The following is a 17,178-nucleotide window of genomic DNA, read 5'->3' as shown; positions in this document are numbered from 1 at the left end:
ACTGCCTTTAAGAAAGTGAGATACCCCTTTTGGAGACCAGATAGTCAAAAGAGATGTGATCTGAATTTCGCGCTAAGTTAATATTAAGAAATATTATACTAAAAAAATAGCAGTAACTCCTTTTTTTGTGATAAAAAATAAATTTATTTAGGAAAAAAATACCATTTTTCCTTGCTTGACAAGGGTAAATCACCACCATAGTGGAGTTCAACTGTTAAAAGGAGTGACCACTGCTACAGTTCATTTCCACATGTCATGTGTGCACAATCAACAATTAGCACAAATGACAACATGTCCAAATGATTCTGCTTCCAATTTATCTCACTGAACATGCCAACAGCTGCTTCCTGTCATGCTGAAACAAACAAACACACACACAGGCCCAGAAATGTCCACTACAAGAGGTCTTTTTGTTGGTTTAAGTGTATTCTTTAAAAGGCTTAATAGTTCTCCAGCTTGGAATTTTTAATTTATTATTGCAACCAAGTTCATTTCTGTGCATACCATGAATTTACAAATGTCTTCTAGTCCAAGAACCACTTTTAAAACAAATCCTTATTGGATGATAAACACACAACTTTCAACGCATGACTTTAGGTGCCATTGTTTTTGCACACTCTGAAATGTGACATTTTTTTCCATCCCAGCATTGCGATGTCATAAATTAAAGTCCAATGCAGAATTTCATTGTCACTGCTCTATTGCACCAATGCTCAGTAGTTGACTCTGGTCTATTCTTCATCATCCAAGTTTATAAGAGGAACTTTGGAACTTCAGTTGTGTTCAACCAGGTGACAGTCCTCTTTCCCTCTCCACAAATAAATAAGTTGGGAGTTTTGGAACTGCTGGTCCAAGTTGTTTGGGGTCCCTCTGCATTGTCACTGGGTAAAGAGGCCTGACGCCCGATTATCTTTAGCAGAAGGATTTTAGTTGACAAGTGTCAAGTGGTCATCACTTCCTTTCCTGTGTCAGAAAGGGGGAGGATGAAAGAGAAAACAATGATTTCAAAATCTTTGAAATGGAATAGGAATACTCTATGTTCTAGGCATGTACAGGTTCTAGGCGTGCTGAGTGCCACATATAAGAAGAAGAAAAGTTAAGAAGGGCAATGCACATCATTTTTTATTTGAGTGGATGCTTTTGGCAATTCTGAGGAGCTGTCCTTGTCCTGGGACCCTAAATCCCCTACATTGGCAAAGCCTCACTCGATGGCTACAATGGATTGTCCCCTTCGCTGCAGTGGAGAAGGGGAAAGGTTAACTCTGCAGCTGTCCAGCCAAGTAGATCTTTCCAAAGAATCACACCATAGTAGAACTAGAAGAGGCTTCAGAGATTGTATGTTGCAGCCTGTGGCACTGAAAGGACCAGAAGGTTAAGGAGAGGTCACGGGACACATTCAGTAACTGGTAGGATCCAAAACAGAAACCTAGGTGTTCTGATGATCAGGCTAGAAGCTCTGTCAATAATTTGAAGGAGAATTAGTCTGTGCTGGTTCCTGGACTGCTTAATTAAAAAAGAATGACCACCATCTGTGTTCTGCAGGAGGTGGAGCTGTGAGAGTTAGTGCTGTCAGTCATGGGCACCAGCCAGGAGGCCCAGACACCAATATCTGTGATGCCCTTACTCCCTAGTTTCCCTCAGTGAGGGCTTTCTCCAATATTTACTCTCCGTTGATGGCCTTCCTCAATTTATACCATTCTTAGGTTCCTAGCCTTTAAACACAATCAGGCATAGTGAGTTCTTGATGGAGTCAAAGCCATCACTTATTCTCAGTACAATCCATTTCCTGCATCAGTCCCATGAGCTTCATTTAGCCTTAGCAGGGTCCATCCAAATCTGCCTGGGATCCAGGCCTTGATCTGATGACTCAACTAAAACTGTTCTAGCTGACTTCACCCATGATCATCTCTGGTAACAGACACTTCTGTTTTTATTTTTGATATCCTCTTTGTTGAAAACTTTCAACATTCTTCAGTTGACTTCCTTGGTAGACTCCCTCCTTGCATTTAATTCTTTCATTCAAAATGATAAGCAGACCCTCCTCTGAACTAGCATCTTTTCAATGGCCCCTAGCACACCATAGAGTGACTGCTGACACTGCTACTTGTTCTCATCTCCCAGACTCAATCTGATCAAGAACTTTTCTCTTCTATCCCCTAAACCTTCTACTAGTTCCATATGGCTACACAAGAAAACATTTAACAAACCTCCTGTGGCTTTTTGTGGTGCACACTGAGGTCCAAAAACCAAACACCAAAGACTGGTGACTTCCCAGAATTCACCATTACATTCTCTGATGAATGCTTTTCTTTACAGTTAAATACACATTAGAAAAAGCAGCTTTGCGAGAATTCCTTATATAAGGTGTCTCTTAGGAAGCAGCTGCCTATTAGGAGAATTAGTTTCCCTTTATCCCAGCTTCTATGGCAACAGTTTAATGCTCTGAGAGGAAGAAATGTGATTTTTAAAAACCTCACTTTTAAAAAAAAAAAAAATAAAAAAATAAAAAAATAAATAAAAACCTCACTTTTCTCAGAAGACCTCATTTTATATTTACCAGACATTCTTTGGAAATGCTCAATCATATCATTTCAAAATCCCAAGATGCGGTATGAATTGATTAACAGAAAATACATCCTGTGGTTTTTAAGCAGCAATTAGGCTCCTCCATCTTCCTTCAGGAATTTGGTTTAGAGAATTCTCAAAAAACATGGGTAGGGGATATTTTTAGCCAACAACCCCACCTCCAATTTCACGTGAAAACAAATATGGGTACAATTAAGAAAGCTATCCTCATGTGACCCCCATTCTAGTCCCCAGAACACTATGCAGATGCTTTGCCCCTGAGGTATAGACCATTTGCATAAGTGTCCTGAACATGAGCAAAGTGCCATTGGTCAATGCAGGCTACTGATGTGTGTTCCCAACCAGGGCTACACACAGCCTCCTCTTGAGCAAGTTTCCTGCTTTGCTCAAGAAAGGTTATTTCCGGGCAGCCCCAGTGGCACAGTGGTTTAGCGCTGCCTGCAGCCCAGGGTGTGATCCTGGAGACCCGGAATCGAGTCCCACATCGGGCTCCCTGCATGGAGCCTGCTTCTTCCTCTGCCTGTGTCTCTGCCTCTCTCTCTCTCTCTCTCTCTCTCTCTCTCTCTGTGTGTGTGTGTGTGTGTATCTACGAATAAATAAATAAAATCTTAAAAAAAAAAAAAGGTTATTTCCCCAAATATTGCAGAAAGGGAAAAGGCCTTTGACGTTCCCAGAGCACCACCTCTAAGAATAACGAGAGTTTGGACCTCTTTCTTGGCCACCTCAGAATTCACCTTCTTGACTTTCGGGATATCACTCATGCCTTCTCATCAGAGTCTCATAACATTCCCAAGAGATTTCAACCATGTCACATAGCTTTCTACCCTGTTTTATAAGAAACAATTCATTTCTGAAGCCAGTTTCAGTGGGAGGAAAAATGAAAGACGAAGTATTTCCCACAATAAGCTGATTTCTGAGTGTAGAGTAAACCTTGGAAGAACTCTTTGTCCAGGCCACTGAGAAGCTCACCTCAGGAGCATGGAGACCTGGTTAAACACAATACCTACCTCCTTAGGCAGCAGACACAGGACAAGAAGCCTGAGGACTCTTTCTGATACTTCTCTTTGCTACTACATTCCTTCAGGAATTCCTGAAGATCCGTTTCAGGAAACCCATTCTGTTGGTATTTCTGTAAAAAGTACACAATGTTGTTACCTTACTTAGAGAGCATGAGAAATTGTTCCCTCTGTCAACACATCAAACCCACCTTTGCTAAAATAAAACTCTCCCACGTTGCTAGCTCAGATCCAAGAACTGATATTAGCAGCGATGCATCAATCTGTCAGTCCCAGAAAGCCAAGCCAGGGCCACCATGGGAACAGAAACAATCTAAAAATCCCAGAAAGCAAGCCATGGCTGGGCAGGGGAGGCGTGCAATAATAAAGGGAATGAAGGAAAGAGTCATAAGCCAAAATTTTTATTGTTAGTTTTAAGAGCAGATAAGACTTCCCCTTTCCCTACTGCCAATGTAGACTCTACAGGGAAGCAATCCCCAGTTCCTCTACTTTTATAGAAGCTGGTCACCTAGTGCATCAGAAAGCAGCAGGTTCTTCCCGACAGATACAAACACCCTGAGATCCGCTCACTCATGCTCACTGAGGTCATCCAGGCTTGGCCCACTCACAGTGCCACTGCCACATCAAAGACAGGAACCCACAGGGTAAGAGAGTGTAGCTCCTGTCTCCATGCCCACCCTGCTACAAGAGCCAACCACCCATTCCCACATGAGCGCTCATCTCCCCATTGACAAACAAAGTCCCCAGGAGCATTTCCAATGGATGGTCTTCTTCTGAATTAACCTGAAAAGGGCTTAAGAAGAGGGCAAAACCCCAAGACACCCTTGGTTGTTCAGACACTGGTCTCAAAACAGGATTTTCCAAGCAGGACCATCTGGTGTGGAGCTGACACCACATAGGCAGCACAGAACTTCCTTCGAGCTACAAATCAGTTCAATAGATCCAGTCTGAAAGGATATGGAATTCACAGCTCAGGGAGGAAGGAAGTGAAGCAACCCCCAAAGCCTTACCTTTCATAATTTCAAGGAAACCTATACCACACAAATGGCTAGGTCATCCCGTGTATAGGTGTGCTCATTTCTGGACAGGCTGTCAAGGTGGCAGTCACCCCTTCTCACTGAAGCTTATTCAAAGCTTAAGCTCCAGGACAGGCAGGCACACCTGTCACTGCTGAGGCTGACAGCCCAACTACCTGACTTACCAGGCTCAGCCCATACTGACCCATGTCCTTTCTCTTTTCCAACACACTTCCAAACCAGTCCACAGTCCACCCTGGTCGGGGTGACAGGGACAATGCCCTAAATGCATATTTAAAATTAACCACCAACACCTAAAAAAGTTTCTTTCCTAAAAAAACCCTCAAAATCAAAATAAAATTGTACTATTTTAAGTAAAAAGCATACTCTTCTCCCGTGTTCCAAACCACACAGAATTTGCTGTTGTTTTTTGGCAGGAAATATTACTTACCTTAATGGTGTCATAAGAGTCTGTAATAAGTGCAATGAACAGACTGAGGATCATATATATAAAAAGACTGATGAAGGAGTATAAGTACAGGCGACTGAACAGCCACACCAGGACGCTCTTCTGCTGGATTTCAGCAAAGGTCGCAAACATGTCGTCGCCATTGACCAGAGAGAACAGACATTCAGCAACTGTGTTCAGATCTTCAAACTGTGGGGAGGAGGGGGAACCAAAATTAGCTTTTAAGAGGTATTATCCAAAAAGAAGCAGAGAAGTATCTAGTTAGCTTATTTAGTTGTGGTTGTTGTTGTTACTATTAAGTAACACTCGTTTTATTTATTTATTTTTTTGAATATTTTATTTATTTGAGAGAAAGAGAGCACAGCAGTGGGTGGGCAGAGGGAGAAACAGATTCTCTGCTGAGCAGAGAACCCGACACGGGGCTTGATCCCAGAACCCTGAGATCATGACCTGAGCAAAGGGAGATACCTCACCAATTGAGCCACCCAGGTGCCTGTAATGTTCATTTTAAAACATCCAGAATATACCATAATAAGAAAACATTATTCAAAACTCTCCTTGGGGTGCCTGGGTGGCTCAGGTGGTTTAGGGTCTGACTGTTGATTTTGGCTCACACTTAGAAAGCCTTTATACAACAGACCATCTCTCGGATGTCAAATTTAACTATTTCTCTCGGCGAGACATCCCTTTAATACTTGTTATTATAAAAGACAATGTAATAAACATTTCTTAGCACAATGTTTTTTCCTGTTATTGGGTCTAATCAGCCAAACTGCTTTCTGAAAGAACAGTCGGGGCTGTATTCTACAACCAGCAGAGAGAGAAGAGGCTGAGACGTAGCACAGGCTCAAGAAAGTTTTGCTACGTGGAGGGTTTCACCTTAGTCCTTCCAACCATGGGCCTGGGTAATTTTAACACATTAAAAACTAAAGATTACAAAGGGTGGGAAAGTGTCAAATGATGAAGGATCACAGCTCGTGCCTTCGAGGGGCTTCCATGCTAACGGTGGACAGGCCATAATCAAGATACCACATAACACACACCACATAACGCCCTGTGGTAGAGCTAGGGTAAGGAGAGCAACCCTCAGAACTAGGGCCTGAAGGCTGAGTAGTTCGCTAGTGAGAGGAGAAAGGGGAGGATCCGCTCAGCGAACTCAGGAGAAATGCAGAGTCCAGCCTGGGAAGTGGCCGGACAGGTGTGTCTATGCCTGCTGCAAAGGCCTCCTGTGCGCTTCTACACACTTCACACTAATACAGGCCCTGACTTGAAACCAGTAAAACCTTCACTCAGAAAAGTGACATAATGTGATCTGTGTTTGTTAAAGGCAATCCCAGCGCTCAGAAGATCTAGAATGAGAAAAGCCTAGGGGCAGGGAGACCTCGAGAGGTGTGTGCAGGAGCCTGGTTGGCAAGGAATCCAGGAGAGACTGGGGAGAGGGGGAAGCAGAGATGAAGATAAGCCTGGAAGGGACAGACACCTGGGGGACTCAGTTTTCAACGAGCCAAGTCTGAGGTGCCAGGGAGAAATGCCGCTAGTAGGAGGTTAGTGGGAGGCTCCAGGGGCTGAGCGTGCGCAGCGTGGAATCACTGGAATCCCACAGGCAGCCATCCTGCCTTAAGTGGTTGACCAGTGGCTGCCATGGCAACTCACAAACAGCAGGTGCTTAATAAATGGACATCTCGAGGGCCAGAGGGTTCAACATTAGTGGAATGTAAAATAATGACCTAATAGGCAAAAGACAATGCAGTTTTCTTCTTCTTTTTTTTTTACATTTTATTTATTTATTTGACACAGAGAGATGGGGGCGGGGTGCGGGTAGCACAAGCAGCAGGAGCGTCAGGCAGAGGCAGAGGGAGAAGCGGACTCAATTGAGCAGGGAGTGGGACTCCGGCTAGATTCTAGGACCCCTGGGATGATGACCTGAGCTGAAGGCAGAGGCTCCGACAATGCAGTTTTCAAACACAGAGGGGGCAAGTTAGTGTAGAGTTTTGAACCAAATTCTGTCCTTACTTAGCACGAGGGGCACATGTCCACTGAGTCCGTGTGGCTCTGGGGGTAGCCCTGGCCCTGACAAACGCCTACAAGAACTCCTCCACTCACAGGTCGTAAGGTACAACCTCCCACCCCCTAATCCGGGAACCAGCCTTTCCCTTGAAATCCCCAATTTCTGTCACTGACTTCAGTCTCCTATCAAAGAAGCATTTACTCCAAAATAATCAAGTACTTAAAACTACACATCGAATTGATTAGCCTTCCCCGCTCTTCCCTCTTTGAAGGGCTGTTTGCTCCTCTGATGTTTTCCTGATCCACTCTGATGTCAACTTTACACCTGGATTGCTATGGAAACCTCCAAGCAAGTCTTCCTTATTCCAGCCTCTTTGTCCTGCAGTCCAAACCTTATTAAATCTAAACTTCATAGAACACATGGCCTTCAGGTTATTTCTCTTGCTTACGGATATACACAAAGGTAGGATGCAAAGTAAAAATCCAAACCAAGAAAGTTGGGGTAAGTTTCTGCTTCACGTGGCCTCTTTTCCTGCTCCTCAGAGTCGATGTTGCATTCTGTGCCTGTCTGCACCCACACACCAGGCCCCCATCTTTCTCTTTCCCTTAGGATGTGTTCTCTTCGCCTGATGGGATGTCCTTCTCCCCCCGCCTATGCCCTCCGCATCCCTGTGTCCCATTAAGCCAATGTGGAAAGGCGATTTCAAGGTCTACTTCAAGACAGACTGTCCTGGCAGTTCTAGCCCCTTCCCTGTTCTCTGCATCACTCGGAACCACAGTCAGCCACTAGCTTGTCTTCTAGTTGGTTTTATACGCTTCTCCAAACCCCAGCAAAGTAATATACACCATGTCCTAACTCCCTGTTCCATGACTGAATGCACAGGGTAAAGCCTGTAACAGTATACTGATGTAGCCCAAACAAAGGTCATGCCCATGCCTTTACCGCATCAGCAACAGCTCTGAAAACCTCTAAAGTTGCTCTCCGCAGAGATCTGGAGGGAACGTCCACTTGAGCAAATCACTTAACAATATGCAGATTATTTAACAGTAAGACAGGCAGTTCCCAGAGCAAATATTTTCCATCCCAACTAGCCTTTGGACAATGAAATCAAGGCTGGTTTCTATGGACATGAATTACGACTCTGCCGGCACCATTAATAATTCTTTTGGAAGCCGGTCAATTCCTTTCTCTAGTTTCAAGAACCCGTAACAGTCTGTGCCTCACTAAAACTGCAAATAGCCAGTTGGTGGGTACATATCAAATCTCTTCCTTATTCTCTTCTGCAGTTACTCAGAATCATCCTAGATATCATATCTGCCTCATTGGTAATGTTGTTCACAACCGTCACGCCTCCCTCTCCTCTATGCACATGAGATTTATTTTAACCCACCAAAAATATGAAAGAGACCCAATAAACTAAGTGGTACACACCTTGCCATTCTGTACCTCAAGAAGAGGCCCTGAGCCACACAGTCAGTTTCGGTGGCCAAAATCCACAGTGGAAGTGAACTTTAATAATACCCAAGGTAAGGAGAATAAGATCCTCAGGTGCTTCTGGTCTTGAAGGACTACATTTATAGGGAATTGCATTGGTTCCTATGAGGTTGTAAGCCGGTGGCGCAGAGGTTTAGCACCACCTGCAGCCCAGGGTGTGATCCTGGAGACCCTGGATCGAGTCCCACGTCAGGCTCTCTGTATGATGCCTGCTACTTCCTCTGCCTGTGTCTCTGCCTCTCTCTCTCTCTGTCTCTATGAATAAATAAATAAAATCTTTAAAAAAAAAAAAAAAAAGCAGATACTATTGTCTCTCTGGGTTTTATTCATTAAAAAATTTGCTGAGCCTCTACCATATTCTACTCATCATGTTGGGCATGGGGAATGCAAAGAGCAACGAGCCGTAGTCACTGCCCTCGAAGACCTCAGTCTAGAAGAACCTGACAATATTTGGCGTACAGTAGACATTTAGTAAGCATTAAATGGTTTTTTCCATAAAGAGTGTCCCTAGGTTCTATGGAACCACAGTAAGAACGTGAGCATTTGTTCTGCAAAATGATCACTTTGTGATTGAGCCACAGAGAACTTTCATTTGAATGAAAACACAACTGACAGTGGCGTATTATGGAGAATGACATAAAAACTTGCTTCAAGAGCTGGTCCTGAGAACCTCATGCAACATTCAAGGGAAACATTTTAAGTGGCTAACAGTTGTTTTGAATAAGAGAGGAGCTTGGCTTTTAAAAAAAGAAGCCTTGAAAGCTCAACGATGTCCTGTGGGCCCTGCTGAGCTTCCACGCAGGGTGTCAGCAGAGTCCAACCATTTTTCCATGGCTTGGCCTTCTCATTTGTAAAATGAGGACAAGGTGAAGACTGATTTATCCTTCACAGTGAAAAAGTCCTCTGGAAATGTAAGGGCCACATCAGAATAATGTTCTTCCAAACCTCATCTTGAATTATTAAACATCAACGGTCTCTAGTCCTCGCTGCCCAGACATTTTGAGAGGGCGCTGTGCCCAAGCCCATTAGCGCTGGAATCAACGTTGGCAGGACACTTGTACCCTTACTGCTTTTCAGTTGAGCTACTGAAATCCAATGTCTGACAGGAAACTAGGGAGCTAAAATATGGGAGTCCTACTGCCAAGCGAACCGCAGCGTGAATCTAGTTTTCCTGATACCTCCTCTCAGAGTGGTTCTGCTTGTTTGTTTAAAGGAAGAGTTAGCTTCCCACACCCAAGGGCGCTGTATTTTAGAAATCCTAGAAAATGCTTGCTGTGGTGCCCAGCTTCTCAAGGCTTCAGGTAATTCGAAAGGTCTTCTGATTCAACAGATGCTGACAGAGAATCTAAACATTCTGACGGTTTGGATCAATTTGCGGGGGAAGGGGTGCAAGGGCCAGTAAACATTTTAAACTTCAGATTGAAAGAAGAAGAAGAAGAAGAAGAAGAAGAAGAAGAAGAAGAAGAAGAAGCAGCAGCAGCAGCAGCAGCAGCAGCAGCAAAATAGAGAAGAAAAGCACAAAAGTCCAGAACCAGACTGAAGGTTTTCTCCCTCCACTGACAAATGCATTCACTGGATTGATTCAAGTATGCATTTCCCCAATATGAGAGTCCGGCTAGAGATGAAAGGTAGATGCCATAAACAGACCTGCCACGCAACCCTAGAGACAGCCCTTGTCCCTCTGCTCTTCTGGGGGAGAAATGGAAGGCTGGCATTAAGTGGGAGGTACAAATCAAGAGGTGCAATGTACACCATGGCAGCCACTAGCTACATGTGACTATTGAGTCCCTGATACATGGCAGCTAGTCCAGGGTGACATGTGCTATCAGGATAAAATACACATTAGATTTCAAAGTACTAAAAAAAAAAAAAATGTAGATTATTTCAATGTTTTATATTGAGTACATGCTAAAGAAATCTATTCATATTTCGGATATACTGGATTAAACAAATACATAATTAAAATCACCTCATCTGTTCCTTTTTTAAATGTGGCTACTAGAAAATTGGAAAGTACACATGTGGCTCTCATTTGTAGCTCTCATGTTTTTATTGGATAGCACTTGTCCAGAGCATCCCAATCTCACTGGGATTCTTAAAAAAGGGCAGAACCAAACATACGAAAACACACTCGGACTCACAAAATAAATAACATCATTTTCTCCAAGGTTGACACGTTGAGAGAAATAAAACTGGTTAGTGGATCTCCTCTCACAGTTGATCTATTCATAGGTCAAACTAAATGCTCTTTTGTAATAATCTGTTTTAGGTAATACCAAGAAAATCCCTGCAGGCTATCGGTCAAAGCACATGTTTTGGGGCAGACAAATCTGGGTTTGAATCTTATCTCTGCTCTTTACTAGCTGGGTAGCCTCGGGGAAAATTAACATATTAAGAACCCTATTTTTGGTAAAAGAAATAGAATATTTCCCCTCAGGACTGCTGGGAGGGTTGACAGAGCAAGAGGTAAAGAACTTAGATTATTTAGTTCTATACTTAGAACTATATTAATTAGCATATAATGCTATATTAATTAGCATACAATGCTTAGATTATATAGTTTTATATAGTTCTATGCTTAGAACTATATTAATTAGCATATAATGCTCGAGAATGGTAGCTAGGTTAGTAAAATTCAAGCAACATTATCTGAGCACCTTCCAGAATAATGATGGAGTAGGAGAGAGGAAGTGCAAAGGAGACAGAAGCCTCATCCTGAGGCCTTGGAGCCGGGAATTGAGGCAGAAACTCTTAGTTAGGCTCAGTGTTCATTCCACACAGTGCAACACTGCCCTCCAGTGACAAAAATGTGGAGACGCATTCAGAGCAGGAGGCAACATCAGGAAGAAAAATGTAAATTTTCCTCAGCACTAAGACAGTAAATTCTCCAGATCAGAGATTATATCAAAGAACAATTTTACTCATGAGTCACCTTTAACGCAGTGGCATGGAATTGGAAGAGCAATAAGATTATCAAGATTTACTATTAACCCAGGGATTGTCACTTTGTTAATTATACAGTTTCTCAAACAGGAATTCTCTTTGGACACGTTCAGTATAACACTTGCAGAGGAGAAACGTGTGTGTGTGTGTGTGTGTGTGTGTGTGTGTGTGTGTGTGTAATTTTATTATGCAAACACAGGAAGCTGGAGCTTTGTGGACCGCTCGCTTCTTGTGAGCAGTTTGCAAACCAGATTTGATCATGTTTTGTTTAGTGCAACTGTCAAGGTCAAAACCTAAGGCTGAGCTGTCCTACAAGCTCCAACATAATCCTTTGCATTTTTGCCTCTTTCCTCCTCGCAGAGAACCTAAGCCAAGATAAGAGTCCCCTGGGCTACCGAGATGAAATAAGAGCAGACAGTTAGTACCTAACACATGAGCATCACGTAATAGCTGTTACCATTGTTCACCGTGTTGTTTCCGTTGTTCCAACTGACAGAGGCCCGTGGATGAAAACCGATAAGATGCAATAATTCCTTTCACTTTTTTTTTTTTTGGTTTGAAGACAAGGCCTACCTAATTATTTCCTGAGGCATCATCTATCGATCAAATTTATCATGTTTAAACAAGAACATCTGGAAGTGACTTCGATGTCCCTGAGATGCTGCTGCTGACCAAAGCCCAGCGACAGTTGAGAATTCAGATACTGATCTTTCATAAGGTAGTAAGATGACCCTGCAATCAACCACCTGCAAAGCCAACAGGTGTTATCACTTTAATCACAGACCTAAGATGGTCATTCTGGGCTGTCTCTGTCACCTTCACTCCTCTCAGTTAATGGGGATGAAAACCCTAACCCTTTAAGTTAGAAGGATATTATAATAATTTGCTCCCACTTCATTTTCATTTGTATTATACTGATCTCATGTCCAAACATTTCTCATCTGATGATCGGCTGGGTGAGTATGCGACGCCCCCCCCACCCACCCCAGAAGCCAGTCCAAGACAACTAGGAAATGTAACTCTGGTTACCGTCCTACAGTTCTTGTTTCAATATTCTGAAGTCACTTCAATATCCTGAAAAGGGAAAGAAAACCGACGCAAAGATACATCTTACTGGCGTCGAGGGTACATACTAGAGCAAAGCGGAAAGCAGGGCAGTGCAGGGACCCACTTGTAAGGGTCCCGAGTGCCTAATTTGCAGAGGGAAGAATGAGGGCTACACACCTTGTCATGATATGGTCCTAAGACAATCCAGCCACAGAACGTGTAGCCCAGATAGATCATACCAGCACAGGCGCAGAAGCGCAGAACCTTGGGCAGTGAGGCTTGCATCGTTAAAATGAGCACCTGAAATAAAGACCAGCAGAATGGGGGTAATTAAAAAGTAGCCAAGTAGGACCCAAAGAAGAAATGAGTCTCCATCCCAGTGCCCAACCCAATGCCACATCCTTACATTATATGCTTGGAAGTACCCCAGGTATCTGATGACGCCAACCCAGACAAAGAGCGTAGACGTTCCGAGCAAAATGCTGCACAGATCGTAATTTGTGAGATTCTAAGGAATGGAAAAAATAGATGTGAGTAAAAACATTCCACTCCACTCCCCTTACTAGCCTCATTTTAAATTGACTGGAAAAGAATAGACGGCCTGCCTCTCTATAGGTGCCACTAAGAGCTGTAAACTGAAGAAGAAAAATAGCCCAATTCCAAATGTGTTTCTCATTTCCTCTTAGTATTTGAAGTGATTAAACTGAGTTTCTGTTCAAACAATATCCTAAAGTAGAAATTGCCTTTACTACTGACCTAGGCAATTAAAGAGTATAAAGTAATGGTGCTTGTTAAATATCAAATAATACCAAGCAGTTAGTTTTGAAAGAAAGCTCCAACCTGATTTGTTAAGCCAGTTACCGCTCTCAAGGACTTCTGGGTCTCATTGAGGAGACAAACACACAAACACAGTTATAACGCAATATGCTAAGTACAACGAGAGCCACAACGCCCAGCTCGTCACCTAGGGCTTTCCATGGCATGACTCTAAAATGGAGGTGGGCCTGGACGACAGGCTGGGCAGGGGTACTGTAGGTCGATGGACAAAAGCTACACAGAGGCACAAGGCCAAGAGCGGGCAGGATGTCCTAGAGATGAGTACTGATGGGTTTGGGAGAGCTAGGACGGGGAGGGAAGCAGAACAAGATGATGAGGACTGGGATCCCTGGGTGGCGCAGCGGTTTGGCGCTTGCCTTTGGCTCAGGGCGCGATCCTGGAGACCCGGGATTGAATCCCACATCGGGCTCCCGATTCATGGAGCCTGCTTTTCTCTCTGCCTGTGTCTCTGCCTCTCTCTCTCTCTCTCTGTGTGTGACTATCATAAATAAATTAAAAAAAAAAATTAAAAAAAAAAAAAAAAGATGATGAGGACTGCAGAGGCCATGCTGAAGGGAGATGGCTTCATCCCAGTGGGCCCATGAGGCAGAGGGTTTAGATACTTCAAGAAAATGAGTCTGACAGTGGTGTGGATGGACCTGAGGAATATAAGAGAGAACACAGGAAAGCCAATGAGGAGACTGTTGCAGCAGTGCAGCCCAGAGAGGAAGATAGGCTGAAGAAAGCCAGAGTAGTGAGAGCAGAGAGGAGGGAGACACTGTGCGTGGTTAGGAGGTAAAGGTGGTGATGACGCCAACCCAGACAAAGAGCATAGACGTTCCGAGCACAGATCATAATTTGTGAGATTTTAAGGAATGAAAAAAATAGACGTGAGTAAAACATTCCACTCCACTGACAGCATGGAGGGGAGGACGGCCAGTGAAGGAGTTGTTGTTGAGCAGTCATGAGATTAAATCAATGAACAACAAGAGAGCGTCAGATGCCTGGTGACCACTCAATACTCCCACCCTCACTCCCCTCTGAGAGCACCCATCAGTCCCCGAGGGTCACCACTGGCTCCTGACATGATTGGTTCATGGGTCAGCTGCTTTTTCTGCAACTAAAAAAAAAAAAAAAAAAAAAAAAGAAGAAGCCCACCCAAACAGTCAATCTTCTCAAACTTCAGTTCCTGATCTAAAGATGCTGCTGAGTCTCCTGGGGGATGCTCATAGGAATATCATCTGCCACAGGACAATGGCTTTCTCACTTTCCTTTGATGGGGAATGAAGTCAGAGGAAGCTTCAGTTATACAGATGTGAGAAAAGAGAAAACATGAGACTCAAAGTAGCCTCTGTAAGGATTTTATACCTCAAAGTGCCTGGGGTCACCCAGAAGAACAGAAAGAACAGAGGATTCAAATGGGATGCCCCTCACCTTTGCTTTAATTTCCATTTTTAATATGGATCCAATTATGGTCATTAGGTCGCTGATAATCACCAGGACATACCATCCATTGATGAACTCCCACTGGTCGGTGTTACACACACGTCGCTTATACTTCTCCAGGAAGAAATTTAGAAATCTCTGTGGCAAACATTTTAAAAAGCATTTCTTACAAACCACTCACTGCCCTCTGGAAGGAGAAGACAAGCGCAAAACAGTGCTGTCGCCTGTAAAATGATACGACATTACCTTTCCCAACTTGATAGATCCACTTTGAGGGTGGGGACTAGAGCCCCTATTTCCTCTCATAATCGAGTGTAGCTATAAGTGAGGATTCCAGTACCTGCTAAATTAACGTGACCATCAAATGCTTATGCTCTAACACCAAGAGACTCTTGTCATAACAGGTAACACCTAGTACATTCCCAGTATTTTACCTATTATCAACTCTCAATCTGACAACCCTATGAACAGGCCAATCTTCAGAAAGGCTAACCATGAATTGGGTGCTCCCAACAATGAGAGCCAGTGGCCTCAATGGTGCCCCCTAACTTTGGCAGACCCAGGACTCTGACCTTGGGTTCAGAATATCAAGAGGCCTGGGGGAAAGGTAAGAGAAGTGGATATTTACAAAATAAGACAACAGGGGATCCCTGGGTGGCGCAGCGGTTTGGCGCCTGCCTTTGGCCCAGGGCGCCATCCTGGAGACCCGGGATCGAATCCCACATCGGGCTCCCGGTGCATGGAGCCTGCTTCTCCCTCTGCCTATGTCTCTGCATCTCTCTCTCTGTCTGTGACTATCATAAATAAATTTAAAAAAATTTTAACAAAATAAGACAACAAAGGTCAAGAATAAGAAAAACAGGATGTAGACTATTTTCTTGCTCCACAAATGGTATCCAGAACTGATGACTTCCTATTTCCTCTGACCCCAGTCTGCATTTTTACCCACATGCCACAAACCAGAAAAAGATTTGTGGGAAGCTGAAGTATATGTTCAAAAGAACTCTGAAGGTAAAAAGGTAAAAAGAAACTCAGGAGAGAATTTTTAAACTATTTTTAAAAATAGAATAAAGTGTTTTATGCTTCATTATAACTCATTTACCATGCCTCCCTGTCAAAATGAACTCTGATTTGGAGACAAAAGATGAAACCTACACATGCTATTACTCTGTTCTTAAGATCAACTCCTGAATTTAAAAGGATCTCGTACTGGAAACATTCAAAAGCTTGAGAGTTCACCACTGTGCACTTGTGCCTAGGAGCTCAGTTTTAAGCAGGATAATTATCTGATCCCGCCTGACATGCCAGGAGCCTTTACTCACCTTCTACACCTCAGGTTGATTAATACCTAGAAGGGAGGGCAATCATTCAAAGGCATCTAATCTAATTGAGAGCTCTAGAAAGGGCAGGATGACCCAACGTCAAGGGTCCACTGTCTGGACAAATAGGACAGAAGCCAAGAAGGGAGGGAGAATATTGGAACGCACGCTTACCTTGCGTAACCTGAGAGCTAGAACAATGGATCTTGTGCACAGAATAAGAGATGCCAAGCAAATCACAATGACAAATGCATCAAACACCAGGACATACTGAGTATTTTTCTGAACTGAGGAACAAAAACAGAATTCAAACGTTAAACGCACCTTACTTAGGAAAAATTAAAAAAAAAATGGCAGTCTGAAAAGAAGTTCAAATGAGAAATACTTAATCATCAGAAACAAATCACACTGCATTCATTCAGAAGTCTTTAAACAGGGTAAAACGTTCTCTGACGTTAAGGATTGCACACATAAAAATATTACGCGCTCTGCTAAATGTACTAAAAATATTTCCTATAGGCTAGAGCTCAACAGACAGTGGTCTACTTGGGCTCTATTCAAAAGAGGCAAAACTGACAAACTCTTGGGTTTGTCTTTTTCATAAAAGCACAAACATCAAGTTCTCCATTAATGAGGGAGCAATTTAAAACACTACTCCTCAGAATCCCCATTCCTGCTTCTCAGCCTTACTGTGTAAGTTCTTTACCAGCAAATAAGTCCAATTCAGTTAGCTTCTTCTGCACGTGGTGAAAAGAACCTCTTGGAATGGAAGTAAATCAAATTTTTGGCGTGGAATACCCAGGAGCATGGGGGCGTGGGGTGGTGGGAAGGTAATGGAGGAAGATGCACCGGTAGCCCCAGCTTCTCCGGGACCTGAGGGGAGCATTCCCAATGCCTGGCCCCCTGCCCATTCCTGCAGCTTCATCACCTGCCATTCCTCTCCCCACCTTCTCTACCTTGAGGCCATACTGTTCTTCCTCCATCCCTGCTCCTATAAGGTTTGCTTGCTCTCTTGCCT

At 43.5% G+C, this 17,178-nt stretch overlaps 1 protein-coding gene across 4 annotated transcripts in view; it reads right to left on the bottom strand.

The window, feature by feature from the left end:
* Positions 1-17,178, bottom strand: part of MCOLN2 (mucolipin TRP cation channel 2) — a 51,452-nt gene continuing 34,274 nt past the window's right edge. For all 4 annotated transcript variants that reach the window (XM_025417802.3, XM_035717194.2, XM_035717193.2 and 1 more), the window contains exons 8-14: positions 16,335-16,447; positions 14,830-14,979; positions 12,986-13,087; positions 12,757-12,879; positions 5,070-5,276; positions 3,594-3,715; positions 1-963 (exon numbers count right to left, since the gene is read on the bottom strand). In XM_025417802.3, the coding sequence (XP_025273587.1) occupies positions 927-963; positions 3,594-3,715; positions 5,070-5,276; positions 12,757-12,879; positions 12,986-13,087; positions 14,830-14,979; positions 16,335-16,447 (854 nt within the window). In that variant the 3' untranslated portion in view covers positions 1-926. The remainder of the gene's footprint in view (positions 964-3,593; positions 3,716-5,069; positions 5,277-12,756; positions 12,880-12,985; positions 13,088-14,829; positions 14,980-16,334; positions 16,448-17,178) is intronic.

The sequence above is a fragment of the Canis lupus genome, chromosome 6 (genome assembly GCF_003254725.2).
Source record: "Canis lupus dingo isolate Sandy chromosome 6, ASM325472v2, whole genome shotgun sequence".
NCBI lineage: Eukaryota > Metazoa > Chordata > Mammalia > Carnivora > Canidae > Canis > Canis lupus.
This window is presented reverse-complemented; position numbering and strand designations above follow the sequence as displayed.